The 17232-nt window shown below is 41.3% G+C and overlaps 1 protein-coding gene across 6 annotated transcripts in view; it reads left to right on the top strand.

Annotated features, from left to right (window-relative positions):
- ERI3 (ERI1 exoribonuclease family member 3) overlaps window positions 1-17232 on the top strand; it is a 204508-nt gene that overhangs the window by 71239 nt on the left and 116037 nt on the right. For all 6 annotated transcript variants that reach the window (XM_083509724.1, XM_083509723.1, XM_083509722.1 and 3 more), the window contains one exon: window positions 5766-5838. In XM_083509724.1, the coding sequence (XP_083365850.1) occupies window positions 5766-5838 (73 nt within the window). The remainder of the gene's footprint in view (window positions 1-5765; window positions 5839-17232) is intronic.

Genomic DNA, 17232 nt, shown 5'->3' with positions numbered 1-17232 from the left:
GGGCAGAAAAAGGGGAGATCTGTCTCATGTTGGTCTGAAAATTGAGTGCTGCATTAATCCCAGCACTTCCAAGCTAGAATATTTCATCCTGCTGCTGTCACTTGCAAATGTGAACCACAGCCACCCCTCTGGCTGTTTGGATGCTACCAAGATGACTCAAAAAAGTAATTAAGTCTATTGTGGGGACACAGGAGCAAAAAGTAAGTGTTCTTTGTAGAAAGCATTTAGGTGACTTTGCAGAGCTTTGAAGCACATTTACTGCAATTCAGAAGAGCACAAAACTGACTTTTTATCACATTTTCAGCAAGCTATTAAGTCCTGCACTAAGCTTGGAAATAATTGGAAATATGTTGTGTGGTGGCAGTTGTAACATACAACCTAGAGTGGTGGTGATCTGCCACAGGCACATTTTAGATTTTCTCCATTTGTATGAGGGCTAGAAACCTGCTTTTAAAGCTACTAAAATCAGATTATCAAGACTCTGAATTCAGGGCCTAATTCTCAATTTGGCAAATGCTTAATGTATACAGCAATGGATACCATATGTTCTGCTCCAGTGGTATAGAGTCCAGGAAGGCTTGGGTGTTTTAGGTGCCTGCAATTTGTTCTCTCCCTTTGAGTCCTCTGGGGGATCATCTGATGACGCTCAGAATGGCACCCACTCTGAGAGGCCTTGAGAAGACCCTCTGTTGGTAAACCAGGAAAGGGATCTTCAGAGCTGGCAAAGGGGGGCACTTTTTGCTCTCTTTATTATTTGTTTGGTGATAGATCTGCTTTGTTCTCTGAGGAGTTGATGTCCTGCTCCAGGTCAGAGCTTGGCACAACATCATGCACTTACTAGTAAGCATTCCCTCTCCTCTGCAGTAGATTCATTCTTTTTTCTTTGTTTTCTTAAAAGCTGCATCTAATATTTCTATGTATCAGTTGGTTATACTAGGCAAAGTATCCCTTTCTCACTGGCTATTTTCCATTACCATCCAAAGGCTTGTCCTGGGGTAAGACGATGCCACCTGTAAATTGAAGTGAAGAATTATTATTGCATTAAGGAATAGCAGCGCATTTGAGTAGCACATGCTTTTTGCATTGTTAGGCTTTCTGGGTTTCTATAGACATCTATAGGTCTGAATACATGAATGGCCATAGTTTTTGTTCTCTTACTTTATAGTGCATCTAAATGGTATAAGACAGGGACAGCCAACTCCCAATAGACTGTGATCTAATTGGGGGTTCAGGTCAAAATTGTTAAGCTTTTTTTTTTTTTTAGGAAGGAGAAAGCCCCATTTTTTAGGGGTTCAGGTCAAAGTTGTAGGGCTTTGTTTAGGGGAGAGGAAAGCCCCTTTTCTTTGGGATGCAGGACAAGAATGTTGAGCTTTTTTTAGGGGAGCCAAAGTTGTTGAGCTTCTTTGTGGGGAGCCAGTGATCTACCACAGACATCCAGTCATCTACCGGTAGATCATGATCTACCTGTTGGACGTGCCTGGTATAAGGGATGTATGACTTTCCTCTAAAGTGTGAGGAAGAGATTGTGTCACTCTGCTTTCATGTTTACTTTCACATACTTTATAAGCAATATGGCAGATTTCCTGAAGCATCTTTACTGCAGCACATTGGTGCTTTAAATATATAAGTAAATAAAAATAGAACATGGTGTAAATTCATTCAGAAATTATCTTTAGACCACAAAGCAGCAGACCTCAGTGTTGTCCCCTTCCTTCTACTACCTCCACAACCTCCTCTCCTTCCACCACCCATGCGGAAAGGCCTTTACTGAAGCAGTGGTGACAAAGCTTTCTGTATATTTTCAGAACATGACAGCATATGAGGTTCTATTAATGCCTCCTGACTGGGTCTATAAATATCAAGATTTAATGTTCCCCATATCTTTTCCAAAGGAGGAGACTCTTTAAAAAGCCAGCTCGGTATCAATGAATCCAGCATGTAGGAAATGGCCCTATTTTCTTGGGCTTCTGACTTTCTGAACCCAGAAGCAGATGGACATTAACCGCCTCTGATTAGTTGGGAGAGTTGTACATTAATTTTTTATACACTAGGACCAGCTGAGTGACTGAATTCAATTACAGGCTCCCTCCTTTTCTCGTTGTCCCCCCTTCCCCCCTATGTTATTAATGTGGCTCCTCCATAGCAGAAACCGAGGGACCTGTTGAAATGAGAAACCCTTATTTCTTAGCGTGACCCACTGGATAATTAGGGTTAAATTGATATGCTATCACATTGGTGACACATTTTATCTGCCTCTGTTTGTACAAGAGGATACAATGGTGGAGGAAGGACCAATTTGTGCCCTTCTCTCGCTAACCAGACTGAGATAAAAGGTGTCACTAGGACGATAACGTCCTCGCCTTGCGCTCCTTTATTGTTGCTCAATTTGCTAGTTTTTTCTAAATCCTGTTCTTTCATTCTTTCAATACCCTTGGCCATATTTTAGCTCCATGCCATTGCATAATGATGCCCTGCTAAATGTGTGTGCGCTATCTGCAACTCTGGCTGACAGCCCTGCCTGATAACCAAATTCCTGTCCATCCATCACTAGCTGCCTCTCCTCAACTTAAGGAAAGCGATAACCAATGCATGGCTGTTTATCACCGCCAAGCTGGGCTCTTCTTTCCTGGTTGAAAGAAAGGAGAGTTGGCTTCAAAGGAAGAAAGAGGGCTGCATGATTTTGTCTCCATCTGCGTATCATTCTCCTCTGCAGCCCGTCAGACTGCCCTGTGTATTTTAGAAGCCTTCCCTCACATTATGCTGGGCTAGAATTTGACACAAATCTCTCTAGTTTTTAAATTTAATTTTCTCAGTCTTATGGCTCTGGGAGGAAAATTAAAATGTGCAGGAGTAAAATATAAGAAGAGTGAATAGGATGTTCAGTGGTCAGGGGTGTGTGTGTGTCTCTTATATGGCTAGCAGAATGTATAAAATTCAGATTCTTTAGACACATACAGTATTTAGGTTGCAGCTGAACTTTTTTTCCTACTGCAGAACATAATGTAGGAATTTGGAATACACAGTGGCCAATGAAGCCTGTCCTTTAAGCCATCCAGGCCTCAAGAGAGAAGCTCTTCCTACCAATGAAAGTCATGCTGGAGATCATGAAGAGCAGCTAGTCTATTTGTTTTTGGGTTGAATATATCTGTGTAATAATACAATATTACAAGCAGTTAAAACAAGAATGCTGCCTCTGATCCTGGAGGTGGTATATACAGTAACTCTCACGACAGCTTGTCACCAATAATAATAATAACCTAATTGAAGTAGCTTCTTTAAATTGTGAAGTTGTACTTACACAGGCAGTCTGGATTCACATGTGTGAATTTAGAAGGCAATAGTTTGTTAGCACATACTTTTTAGTATTTTTATTTGAGAAGGAAAAGTAACAAAATTGTGTGTACGTCAAGATAAGGATAACTTGGACCCTTACAGAACTTCAGTTTGGAAGCAGTTTGCCCCAGAACACTTACGTTTATGTCGAAGTATAGCATGTGTGTATGGGAAGATGTTATTGAGGTCTAGATGCGGACAGTAGGTGAAAGTCTTGTTTCTAGATCCACTGAATTGTGCTCCGTTAGAGGCAACACTACGAACACCAGGGAACCAGCACTGTACTTCATTGCCCTGTCCAACCCCTTCTTTCTTTGTAGGAGTTTACAACAAAGTGCTGGGTACAAAGTGCATGCCTAATTTGCATATCCAATTGCTTGGATTGCAGTAATTACCATGTGTAAATGGATCTATTAATCACTTATTTAATTAATTTTGGGTCTTTCCTGTGTTCGCCTAATTCATACCCCATCCAGCATTCAGGGCATCTCTAAAAATCTTTAGCAAAGCATTAATAAGCATTATGACCTGTTAACTACCCCATATCAATCAAATTGATTGGGAACAAATGAATCTACATTCCAAGATAATGGACACAATGCCTATTCTTTGCCCCTCCAGTAGCAGAAGGGGGGGGGAGTTGTGGGGTTTAGGGCATGCCTGCTGTCTGGGGAACACAAGTTCTTACTATGGGAGAGATTGTGGAGCTATGATATAGTCCTTAGTTCCCTAGCTAATTTTGCCAATGTATTGATAACTCTCTTGCTGATAACTTTCTGATGACTGTTGTTACAGCAGAATAGAAATGTGAGGATGGTTTGTGATCTCCTAGGTATGTCTTGGCTGTTTACCACATGTTCTGTGTGCCTAGTTCTGGTAATCTTGGCATCTTTGGGTCCAGCTGCAAGCACCGGCATAATTTATGGGTGCATAGTTTGGCAAAGACAATGCCTTGTTGTGCCATCCATCTAATACAACTTGAGTTCATAAGAACATTAAATATTTGTTAAAATATTTATATACCGCTATTCATAAAAAGTCAAAGCCGGTTTATAACAGCCATACATATATATAGTAAAACCATGTAAACATTTAAAATTGGATACCATCAACTAATTATACAGAAACATAAGAAGAACTTCAATAGACCAGATCAAAGGCCCATCTGGTCAAGCATGCAGTTCTCACAGTGGCCAGCCAGGCGCCTATGTGAAGCCCTCAAGTGCTCTCCTTACATGGGATTTCCCAGCAACTGGCATTCAGAAACATAAGCCACCTACAGTGGATATAGAACATAGCCATTACGACTAGTAGCCTTTGTTAGCCCTATCCTCCATGGTTTTATCTACTCTTTTAAAGCTGTACAAGTTAGTGGTCATCACTACATCTTATGGGAGCACATTCCATATTTTAACTATGTGTATAGATATACTTCCTTTTGTCTGTTGTTCACAGTATGGCTGGGAGTTCTAGTAGTATAAGAGAAGGACAAAAGCCTCTTACTGTCCACTTTCTTCACACTATGCATAATTTTAAACACCTCTATCATGTTCACACTCTCTCGCCTTATCTGTAAGCTTAAAAAAATCTCAAATGTTGCCTCCTTTTGTTTTAGGGGAATTGCTCCAGTCCCTTGATCACCTTGAAGACTAACTATGGTTTACTTTCTGACAAAAACTGTGATGTGAAGCTATGGTTTGTTGTTGGCTTATGAATCATGGCTTGTTTTAACTATGGGTTTGGGCAGAGTGCCAAACCAAAAGCTTAACCATGGCTTGTTTGTCCACCCCAGACATTTCTGAATTAGAGAGCCATGAGGCAAGAATGGCTGGAAAAACATACCAAGCTTGCGGGGAGCAAACTATGGGTTGTTTGTTTATTTGTGAAATAATTTATGGTTTGTTTAAAGCAAACCATGGCTTAGTGTTACATGTGAATACAGCCACAGTTGACTGTTGTTGAGTGCATGAACATAGGTGGGGACAACCAAAGAAAGGCATGTGCCTAAAGTCATATGCCCACGGGCTCACCAGAACATACTGAGCTACTTTGCTAATCTTCTTATGGAACTAACCACTAGTTGAAGATGATTCGTTTTATCTAACCAGGCCTACACACCTTTTAAAAATGATTGCTATGTTCATGGGTTGCATGTGAGATTTGGGCGACATATTGCCAACTTCTAAGTCCTCAATGAAAGTGTCTAGCATCTTGGATGTATAATGCCTGTTGTCTAGCCATCCCAAGCTTGGGTTTGGGTTGGGCTCCTGTGTTTGAGTGGCCTCTGTCAAATGTGTGGGACCATTCTGAAATGCAGGCTAGAGCATTTTATTCTATCCTCTTTCTCAAAACCAGAAGTGTTTAATAAAGTTTATTTTGTGATGTCAGGCTCCTCCAATGGAATCTAACCTGTTCTCTCTCCTCTCTTACAGGTTACCTGGACAATGCCAATACTTAGGGCTTCCAGTTGCTGATTACTTCAAACAGTGGATTAATCTCAAAAAGGTACTTTCATTGCAAATCTCCCTTTCCCCACCACCCCTTGGCTGCCTCTTCATTTCCCCTTCTCCCTTCCTTGGCTCCTTCAAGGAGGTATTTAATAAGCACGGCTGTTTTGCATTGAAATGAGGAGTTATTTTCTCAGAGGCCGGGTGAAGCGAAGTTCCTATTGTATCTCCCCTAATAGAGTCTTACTGTACTTGATGGAATATGGTCTGCAGCTGAGGAGAATCCCATTGTGGCCACCCTAACATAGCACCTCTATGCATAATAACTCAGCATCTCTCTGGGAAAGGCTGGGTCAGCTGGAGCATATCCAAGTCTGCTCCACCCCCCACCCGGGCTTCTAAGTCTCTCTCCCTCTCACCTCCCCCTGCCCGCCAGTGAATATTAGCCAGCTGTTTCTCAGTGCTAAAGGTCTAGAAAGTGCACAGAAAAATAACCTGCTTAAGACTTTCTGCTTTGTACAAACCTTTAAAACAATAACTCCCCTGATCCAAATTATGTGACCCAAACTGCTTAGCAGTATGACCACCGGAGCTTTAAGCACAGATACCTCTCTCGTTTGTTCAAACCTAATGGATTAACTACTCAGGCATTTTGTATTTCTCTAGAGACCCCCCCTCCCCCGGCATACAAGAGAATTGCATACATGGAAAAGGCCGTCCCCCCAACCTCCGTGTTGATAAGGAGACAGTTAGGTAGTGGATACAGGCAATTGGTGCAAAAAAGTCAAACCCAGTGTTGTGCAAGGAAATGTTACAATGCTTTAAACAGTTCCAGTATTCTGTTAATGAATGGCATGAGTGGTGCCACTGAATTCAACAGCTTTGTATTTTCAAACCATATGTAGGAGCTTGCTTTATGAAATGCTCGCGTAATTTGGCTCTTCCTATTTTGTTTGCCTATTTTTTAAAAATAAATAAAGTGAAAGCAAGAGTGTCATTCTGAATGGTAATAGTTTTTTAAAAAAATAAAAAAAAAAAAGCATTTTCTGTTCTGTCAAATCAGGGTAGGGCCTGAATGTAACAAGGGGGAGGCTGGCAGCATGTTCCTCACTGAGCCTGACAAGGGTTTCCTGCTGTCAGAGCAAATCTCTTGCCTTATTGCTGGGCTTTTGCAAATGCAATCTGAAAGCACATTGGGGCGTTGTGCAGTTCAGTGACCATTAATGATCGCCATTTGAAGTTCACTAAACTTCTGGTGAATGGATAGCAGTGATATAACCAGCAGGTTGATGGACATACAAAAAAGTCAAATCGCTCTGCGTGGTGATGTTTGATATTAGCTGGCTGAAACCCTTAGCTGTGTTGCACCTCCTGCCCTTGGGACAATACATTATGTCTTTTTTGCTATCATTTTGGGCTATCGGGTTCAGACTGTTAGAAGCTTGCTTTCTTTATTATGTATAATCCATTTTGACATGCAGGCAGAGGGAAATTTTATGTCTCTTTCAGGGAATAGCTTCATGGTGCTGATGTTTGATCAGAATTCATGATGCTTCAGTATGGCAGGAATGGGAGCAGCATGAAACCCCAGGACAGAGGATCAGTAGAGCAGTAGAGATCAGGGCTCATGTAGATAAAACAGACAAGACCGGGGTTAACATCACTTAGAAAACCACTCACTCTCTTGTCAAGTGTGGTGACCCATACTTGGCTTTGTCAGAAGGAAATAGAAGCTCACTTGTTCTGCAAAATGTGGAAAGAGCAGAAATGGTCTAAGTGCTCAGCCCCCATGTTTTCCAAACTGCCTAGAGACAGGAGTGTTTCAGCCTCAAGCTTGAAAAATCTCTAACCCTAGGCAAAAAAAATTCACAGCACTTTAGAAATAACATATGGTATTCAGCTAAGTTTTATTTAGAGTAGACCCATTGAAATTAAATAACTTGATGAACTTGGTCAAACTTGGTTAACTACTGCCCCATGTTAGGTCCTTGATACTGATGGGTTGCTGGCAGGATTTTCAGATGGTTTTAATGTATTTTTCTTGCTTCAACTGATCAAACAGATAAACAAAGAACCAAAACTTGTATTATAATTGGATGAGGGGGTACAGGTGGTAAAGGCAGAGTCTGAGGAGGGGTGGAAGTCAGAGATTGGTCCTCTGACCTCAGCTGTCTTCAGGTGTGCAATAGAAGCTGGTGTTTGCTGATACAACCTGTCCATAGTAAGATAGTTCTTTTTACATGGCTCATAGTTGGGGAGTCGAGTTGCTAATTTACAGGTCAGAAGTAAAATGGGGTAGGAGTCATCTGGGTTTGCTGGTTCATCAGATAAGAATAAATGGCAAAAATCTTCCCTTATACATTTGACAGGAGGTTGGAATACTAAAGATGGGGGAGCAGGTAAGAGATATACTTTAGAGCTGGTGCTGGAAAGTTGAGTGTCAAATGGAGAAGTTTCACATATCTCTTTCACACAGATGAATTGTCTTTTTGATGTGCTAGCAAATTTGGTTTAAAAAGCCAACTGGACTGTAAGCAGAACACCAGTAGCAAGATACCCTTTTGTACAGGAGGTCTGAGAGGAAAAGATGGTAGCAAGCCTCTGTGGGTTGTGTCTAAGAATGGGGGAAGTGGGGGAGCTTCAGAGAGAGTGGCTGAAAAATTCAAAGGAGGAGAAAACGTGTGTTCTGTATAGCCAATCATAGATGATAACACAGATAATGCACAGATAAGACAGAGAGCTTGTTGTGAGCCAATTTCTTGCTTGTTCAAGAAACCATGGTTAAGATAAGCTATGGCTTATCATTACATCTTAATGAGGATAGGATGGAATAAGTGGTGAGTACTCAGTGATAGGTTCTGCCTTAGTAAGCTTAGTCATAACCCTGGAACTAGACACACTTAGCTGCATTTGTAACAGACACATAGCTTGATTCTGTTGTGCATGAGGATACCATGTTAGAGACTAGTGTGGGTAGTTAGGTCAGCACAGCCTTTTTTATCTATATCACAGGCTACAGGCATGCGTGCATAGTAAACAGCAGAAGATAGTCTTACTACATGGGTTGGAAAGGAGACACGGTACCTTTTTTTAAGGACACTAGACTGTGTATCTGCAAAGAAGCAAAGCAAAAATGCCCAAGCTGTTCCCCTCATCTAATCGGAGCACATTGTGTTGGTGAGCTCCTTTCAGTTGAAGCCAGACCACCTGCATCTTCTCTCTTCATTGTTTTCTATTCTCCAAGTTGGAACCGGCAGGAAGCTGATTCATGCCTTGTAGCCTTGAGTGTCCTGCTGATGACAACTGCTGTTGCAGGCAGAAGATCTGTCCAGCTTCCCACCATTAGCTGACAAGTACTTCCAGTAAGCCATCTTGGATGTGTAAGCTAGGAAAGCCACTCCGGTGGGAATTGGAAGGCATTCTTAGACTTCGTTGCAAGTTCAGAAACAGGTTGAATGTAAAAGGTCCTGTCCCCCCCCCCCCCGCCCTGTATAGTTTAACAATAGCCTTATACATAGATGCAAGGGCTGGATAAATGCAAGACCTTAGGGTGGGCAGAAATCAGCAGCAATGAGAACAAGCCCTGCTTATAGCTGGATGCGTTGTCACAAGTTTTACTTTCCCCTGCCTGCAAATGCTTCCCGTCTGCCAAACCGCATCGGCCTCTTGCTGACATTTTTAATGTCACTGAGCGATCTTGTATCCTTCATGAACTGTCAGTTTAGTTAGGACTTAGGGCAGGGAGTTTATTGTGCTCTTTGCCTTGACTAGATCTGTATTGGCGGGGGCTACCGGGGGATATGGATTTTATTAGAATGTTCTTATATATCAGATCTCCCCTTAAACCTTCTCGATGGGCAGCCATTGAGATAGTGGTTGAGTGCTGTTGACTGGCTTCCCTTCTGCTGCTGTCAAAAGCTGTCTTTATGAGCAGCAGAGGTGCTGTGGATCAGAATTAAGGTATTCTAAGAAGAATACTGTTTCTCAGATGGTAATGTCCAAGTCTGGAAGAGCTAAGGGTGCTTGCAGGCCAGGATGGAGGAAGCAATAGTGGGACTGACAAATGCTGGAACTGTAGAGGGTCTATGGGGAAAGGGTAGACACATATGAATAAAGCAGTGGCTTGGGGAAAGCTTACTACAGAAGAGCAATTTGGTATGCTGCAAGGCTTAAATATAACATGCATTTCAATTTGTCTTTTGGACACTGAGGGCCTGTAACCACAAAACTGCTTGCTCCCTCATAGTTTCAAGGAGGAGGGAGGCCATATGTAGGTATGTACCAAAGCACCCATCTCCAAATATCTGTCTGCTAAGACTTCCGCTCAGTTGGGTCAGACAGCTGCATTTTACCACTGAATCTTATGCTGTAAACTCTTTAGAACAGGGATCCATTTCTCTCACTTTGATCTGGAATATGCCATGAGCATTGATGGTACTATATAAACGATTAGTAGCAGTAGTTGCCCAACAAGAAGGTGCAGCTCCTTAGGCTGTGTAATAAAATAACTTTGATTAAGACTTAACAAGGAGCAAAAGGGATGCTCTCATGGAAACAAAGCAAAATAGCTTTTATTGTCATCCTGGGCAATCTGTGCTGTTTGGGTCTCCACTGTGGCAGAAGGCAGGAAGCAGGGGTGCAATGTTGCATGCATTGTACCTCATAAACCTTATGGGTGTATGAATAACTGTGTATATGTATATCTGTGAGCATATGGGTGCATTAGCTAATGAGGTTGCTGGGCCAGAGTCCATCTGGTATGTCACACGATGATGGTGCAGTGTTGCCAATTTCAACTTTAGTACCAAACGCAGAACCGAATGCATTTTTATCACATGTAGACTCTAGTCCAGCAACCTCATTGATGAATTGCATTCATGCTCTGCACAATTGTGTGGTTCACTGATCTGTTAAAACCTTAGTGATATACAGCTAAGCCATTCAGATACATCCTGGTGATGTAATGCTGATAATACTTCTTTTAGGTTTATGATGAGGGTGTGTCCTGTGGTGCCTTTTTGGTCAGAAATTGTTGTTCGTATTTACTTTTCTTTGGAAAAAGCCTTGATATTTTTTGATACTTATGCACTTCTAAATTATATTCCTGCGATGTGGTAACTAACAGATGTACAACAAAAGTCAATCCTTTGACCCCCTATAGTTGCAAAGAGATTTGTATTCAAGATTGGAAGGTTAAAGACCCACCACTCATTACTCAGTGATCTGAAGATCATACTGCCTTTTTTACATTTGAACATATATCTTATAATTGCCAGTCTAGTTTGGATATCTGTTCGGACATATGGGCATTTTATATTAATCCATATGTTTAAATTATATTTTATGGAGTATTCTTATTGTTAATATTAACTGACATTGTTTTCTTTGTGCTAAGTGTGTGTGTGTGTGTGTGTGTGTGTGACTTAGCACAATGTGTAGGCTACATGGATGAATTGCACATTGGCACATTGGGGAAATTCAGGCTGGCTAAAGCTCAGAATGAGCTCAGGCTTGCAAGAGAGGTTAAAAATAATAATAAAAGGTTTCTTTGGCTATGTCTGAAGTAAGAGCAAGCAAGTGGTAGATCCTCTGTGTGAGGAACATGGAGAAATGCTATTGGGTGACAGAGAAAAGGTGGAACTACTCAACACCTACTTTGCCTCTGTCTTCACCCAAAAGGAAAGCGATGCCCAACCTGGTGATAACAGAATGATGTAATGAGGGAGCTGTAGCCCAAGATAGGAAAAGAGGTAGTAAGGGAACACCTAGCTATTTAAAATGAATTCAGATCTCCAGAGCCTAATGAGCTGTATCCAAGGATACTAAAGGAGTTTGTGGATGTAATTTCAGAGCCTTTGTCTATTATCTTTGAGAATTATTGGAGAACAGGTGAGGTCCCTACAGATTGGAGGCAGGCAAATGTTGTCCCCATCTTCAAAAAGGGGGGAAAGGAAGACCCAAGTAATTGAGAAGAGGAATAGAGGGTTATATTCAGTGCTGTCTGGGTGCAAGCAGAATGAACTTGTGTTCACGTAATGGGACATGGCCTTCTCCTTCTTACAGTCCTCCACATGCCCTCAAAATCTGTTTTAGAAGGTGTGGGATCCCAAGGAGTAAATTTTGTGGGTATGTGAGGGAGAAAAAGGTGAAGTGCTGTTCCACAAGTTGAAGGCTGTTTCTGCAGCATTGGATTCCATCTCAAGACGAGCAGAAAAAAATCATCAAGGTATGCACTATCTTACATATAAGAGGAAGGGTTAAATATCTGGACTTTCCCGTAATACCCACTCTTATCTATTACTTTTCTAAGCAGAAGTATATAAAACCGTGAGTGGAGTAGAAAGAGTAGCCAGGAAACAGACCTTTTACCCTTTCAAGTAGTTACTGCAACCAGTGAACCTCCAATGAAATTAACAAGCAGCAGGTTTAAAACAAGCACATAAACTATTTTCACATAACCCTCAGTTTATTTGTGGAACTCTCTGCTATCAGTACAGCTGGGCAATAATAATAAAACCCCTTAGACGAATTAATGGAAGATAAGAATATCAATAGCTCTTTATTAGCATGCTCAGGGCATCTATTCTAATATTTAGGATGTCTCTAAACTTTAAAACTGGTGATTGGGAGTGGATGACCAAGAATGGACTGCTGCTATATATTTCTTGAAGCATCTTTATTTGGCTTTTGTCAAGGATGGGACACAGGGCTAGGTGGATCGTTTGTCTGGTCAAACAGGATTGACATTAGGTTCACATAAATTTACTGAAGGCCCAAAGTGACCCAGATAGTGGAAATAATTAGTTTTTGCATGGCAAATTACTAAGCTAATCAACTTTTGATCTGAAGCATTTGCTTAACATTAAAACATATGCCTAATTCAGAGGCTGATCCTAAAAACTAAAGGGACTACAGGAGTAGGGTCAGAATGTTTGTTGTTGTTGCTGACAGAAATCATAACACGACGCTGGCCATGGTTATCTTATTGCCTGCTTTCTAACTAACATCACTTCCTGGACTTGAATTAGTATTTTTCATTGTGCCATTTTGTGGGTTGTTATCTTATGTAATGACTATTCCTTTAGCCCAGCAGCTTTCCGAAGTGCATGTGATCAGCTTGACAGTCATGTGATAGCTCAAATGATACTGGTAACTAGCCAATCGCAGAGAGAGAGACACTGGGTTCATTGATCTGATCAATAGGGGCAGGTGTGCTTCTTCCTCCCTCCCTCCTGGAAGGCTGCATGGGGCCAGCTTTCTACTACTTTGCCTTTAAATCTGTCACACAGCTGTCTTGAACTCTGGAAATCCTTTCACTCTCTCCCTCGCCTTGTTAACATGTGTTGCCTTTGGGGTAATCAGGGAAAAAATATTATGTCCTTTTACAATTACCGGGTTTTGGAATATTAAAATGTCTCGCTGCATCGGCAATGTTATTTTGATTGGTATTCTAACCTTTGACTAGCCCATAAAGCGAGCCGCTCTTCGAGCCAATATTGCAGGACTGAAATTTAATTCCGAAATGATTCCAGATAATAGGGAGACAGATAATATATGCATGAAGGATATTATGTTTGGACTAAATGCAGCAGGGCCAGGGCTTGGGAGTTGAATAATAGCCCAGAGTGAGTTATAATCTGTGGGACAGAAATACCTTACTGTCAGGGCTACGAGAGGAACTCTTAAATCAAAGGGAGAGAGCTAGCGGGTAGTCATTGGAGACGGAAAGGGCATCCAGGAAAGGCCTTAAAGATACTGGGTCCCCTCTATCCTGCTGCAGTGTACTCCACAAGGGATCTACTTGATTCTTAACTTGGATGTGTAAACATAAATTCATAAATCAGTGTTGGATTTATGGTGGGGAAAGGTGAGCTTTGAATGCCAAATCTCAGTGGTGATGTGCATTTCTCCCTTCAACGAAAATTGTTCAACTGCCTGTAGTACTTTTCCAGGAATTTTGAATGAGAATTATTGGGGTGAATTTGTGCTATCTCTAGACATTATTTGGGGTCCTAGTTGCCTGAGGAATGTCTCGTTCCCCAAAGCCCTTAACATTAGTTAGGGATAGGGTACTAAAAGTAACACCTGCCCACCAGGTCAGTTCAGGAAGTTCCCAGGTGTGGCTTGATGGTCACCAAGCCTCCTGGAACCCAATTTTGTATGTTTTTAACATTTTTGAAAGGTTTTCATTGGCCAAGTTAAAAGTGTTAAGTTTTTAAAGTTAAACTTACATTTGAATTTACTATCTTCTTATGGTATCCTGGTTGTTGGTTTTTCAAATGTCCTTTTACACTCTGTTATATAATTTTGGGTTTATAGTCATGATTTGCATTAAGTTATTGGTGACTATTTAAATTGTTATTTGTAAGCCACTCAAACCTCTTGGATCTATATAATTGATAATTACATAGGCCTTGGGCATATTAAGAAAATAGTTGTAGGATTATCACAACTTTTGGGGCAAACATACATGAATTCAATTCTATACCAGCTGAACAAGGCACTGGTGACAGAACTTCATACTTATGTCAGGTAGTAGTTCCTGTGGGGATATTCTCGTGTACCACAAAAGACTGTTGATTGATAGATATCTTAGGAACAGCAAGAGAATGTGGAATTTGCAAAAGTCCCAGTTGCCTTTGCCTACTGTGTTGGATCATTGGCTAGGTTGGCTGAATCTCTGTGCAGATTTGTAAGTGGGTGGCAGCTGTTCACTTTATATCTTTTTCATGCTGATTTTTTAAAAATAGTATTGCTAATATTTTAGTAATGTAGGGATAACTAAGATTCCAGCAACGTAGATTCCCTGCATTGTTGGTGGTGGAGGGCTGAAACTGAGAAAAAGTGGCTGGTCTAAGGCCACTTAGGAGATCCAATGAACCCGGGGTGGGGGAGGGGAAGAGAGAGAGAGAGAGAGAGAGAGAGAGAGAGAGAGAGAGAGGAGTTTAGCTTCTGCTCAAACCACCCTAGAGTCATACTTGATTCTGTTATAAATTTGCTATTTGGATTAAGAAAGAAAAGAGTTTTCCCAATTAATCCTCATGTGGTTATTAACCCTGGGGAAAGCAAATCCCTAGTTAGGCACATTCACATATCAGACTAGCTTCCATCCAGATCATTAACCAGAAAAGCACAGCATGTTAAGCTATATATCGCCGATGCCTGGCCTGGCCTGACCCAAACCTGAAAATTTGGTCTTATGTGAGCCATGCATCAGATGTGCTAATGTATTGCATCATCCGAGGCCCCGACTTTCTGGGTACATTTCCCACAATGCTTTTTCCTCCCCCCCATCATTATTTATTGAAGTTCTGAAACTTTTAAAACAATGTATTTTGACAGCAAACAGTATAGTAGTTGACGCAGTGCTTTTTTCAGCCAGCTTTCCTTTACTTTGCCTGAGCATTTGTTCTGTGTGCTTACAGTCCTGCTAGTTGCCATCTGGTCTTGTCTGTGATGGTTAATGTGGTGCTTCTTAGGCTAATTGAATGTAGACCTCTTCCTGTTATACTTGCTTGAATGCTGTTGCTGCACAGTGCCACAGTGAAGGGACGTATGAGCTTAGACATCTTATATGACTATTTCTGAAATTTTATTTAGACCTTGTGCTCTGTAGTTTGCATCTGTAAAGATGGAATTGGCTGGGATACTGTCAAACAAACAGGTCTCTTTACAGGTAATACTATGTGATGCCTTGCCAGTAAAGTTCATATCTGAAATATATTAAGAAAGAAAGAAAAATTGAAAAGGTAATAGGTTTCAACAGAGCAAACCAAAATCCTGGGGCTCAAATTAGTGACCTAATTCAAATCAGGTTTATAAAATGAATAAATGAGTAAACAAATGAGTAAAATTAAACCCTATTTCAGACCTTATATATTCAGATCTCATTAGAAGATTAGGATATATTAAGGGTCAATCATATTCTGCTAATGGGGTTGGGGAGAGAGAAAAATATCTTTGAACTTGGGGTGAGTTGGGTCTTCCTTGTCTAGGCTGCCTCATAGCAGTAAAAATGAATATACTTTTCAAATCATGTTTTGCTTCCAAATCATATCCATTTCAATCCACCATAAACTTTTCAGAGTGGCAAAGAGTATTTCATAAATTAGTTAACCTTGACCCCCACTCAAAAAAGCCATGTTAAAAGTTCATTTTAATCCGCCCAACTGGGGAAGAAGGGCTGGGGACTCTTGTAATATAAAACCCTGTTGTGAAGCTGCCCATGTCCAAACTGCATCATATCGCATGCAGGGCAGCTGCTACAAGAGTTGCCTATAGATCGAGCAAGAGCTATGAGACACACTAGATACTAGATATTGCTTATGAACACCAGCGATGTAGGGCTCAGTGCGTATAAGACAGCCGCTTTCTGAGACAAGATTGTGAGAGTCTAGGGTGCTGAAACAGACCAACATTTTTGTAAGTCTGATCTTTTATAGACCACCAACTCAAGAAGAGTCATAATGGAGCCTGTGGCAGGAAGACTACAAAAATGCTGTGGGTAAATTGCTGCTGAAAAAGTATGCAATTAAAATACCATGGTTCTGTTAGTTTTCTTTGTCTAGAAAATGGTACTTGTTGTGTCAGTAAACAACTAGACCTCTAAACTCTGGAAAAAGATGTGGACTCCCACATAAATGTTTTTGCACTATCATAAAGACCACCTGCTGGTCAAGATACCCATATGCTGAATGTATGACCCAAAATGCAAAAGGACCAGGAACTGCAGATTTGTGGTGTCTTATGCTGATACGTTAGTGTACAGTTCCATACCTCTTGTCATTAGCTTCTCAGATGTGGAGGGATTTTGTGCAGCATCACTTTTTAAGCACAGCTGCAAAGTATAGCCTCCATGGGAATGTAAGGGCGCATACTAACTCTAAAAATGTTTTCTCTTGTACGCTTGTGTATATGGATATATAATTCTTTGGCTTGGCCTGACACCGTCATTATCTCTTAAGATGCCAAGTGCCAGACCTCAGGAGACACCAGTCCAAAGTTAGATGGTATTCATGTAGATGTCAACAGTCCTAGCTTCCTACTCATGCCCTCGCCCTGCCTCAGCCCCATAGTCTCTTATAGAACTCCTTGTTTTCCTCCTGGTTGCTTTGCTGGATTTCAGTGTATCTTGAAATCCGCTGTGAGGCTGGAATGCTTGTCGCGTACCAGTGTTGAAAGAGACAAGCTTGACCTCGCACCTGACCCTTCCTCCCCCGCAGTCAATACTAGAGCAAGACTAGAGAAGAAGGGATTAAAGGCAGGGCATGTCTTACAATAATCCTGCAACGTGGGCTGCATTCCAGGCCAGGTGAGAGTGGAGAGGCACTTGCCACATGTGTGGAAAATGATCGGATGGAATCTGGTAGACAGAAGGAAAGGGAAGACGTATTGCTGGGACTGGTATCCATTTCATATTCTTATTAGCCACTCATGTGCTATGAAGGGGTTA

Source organism: Podarcis liolepis (assembly GCF_965112155.1).
Source record: "Podarcis liolepis genome assembly, chromosome: 6".
Classification (NCBI taxonomy): domain Eukaryota; kingdom Metazoa; phylum Chordata; class Lepidosauria; order Squamata; family Lacertidae; genus Podarcis; species Podarcis liolepis.
This window is presented reverse-complemented; position numbering and strand designations above follow the sequence as displayed.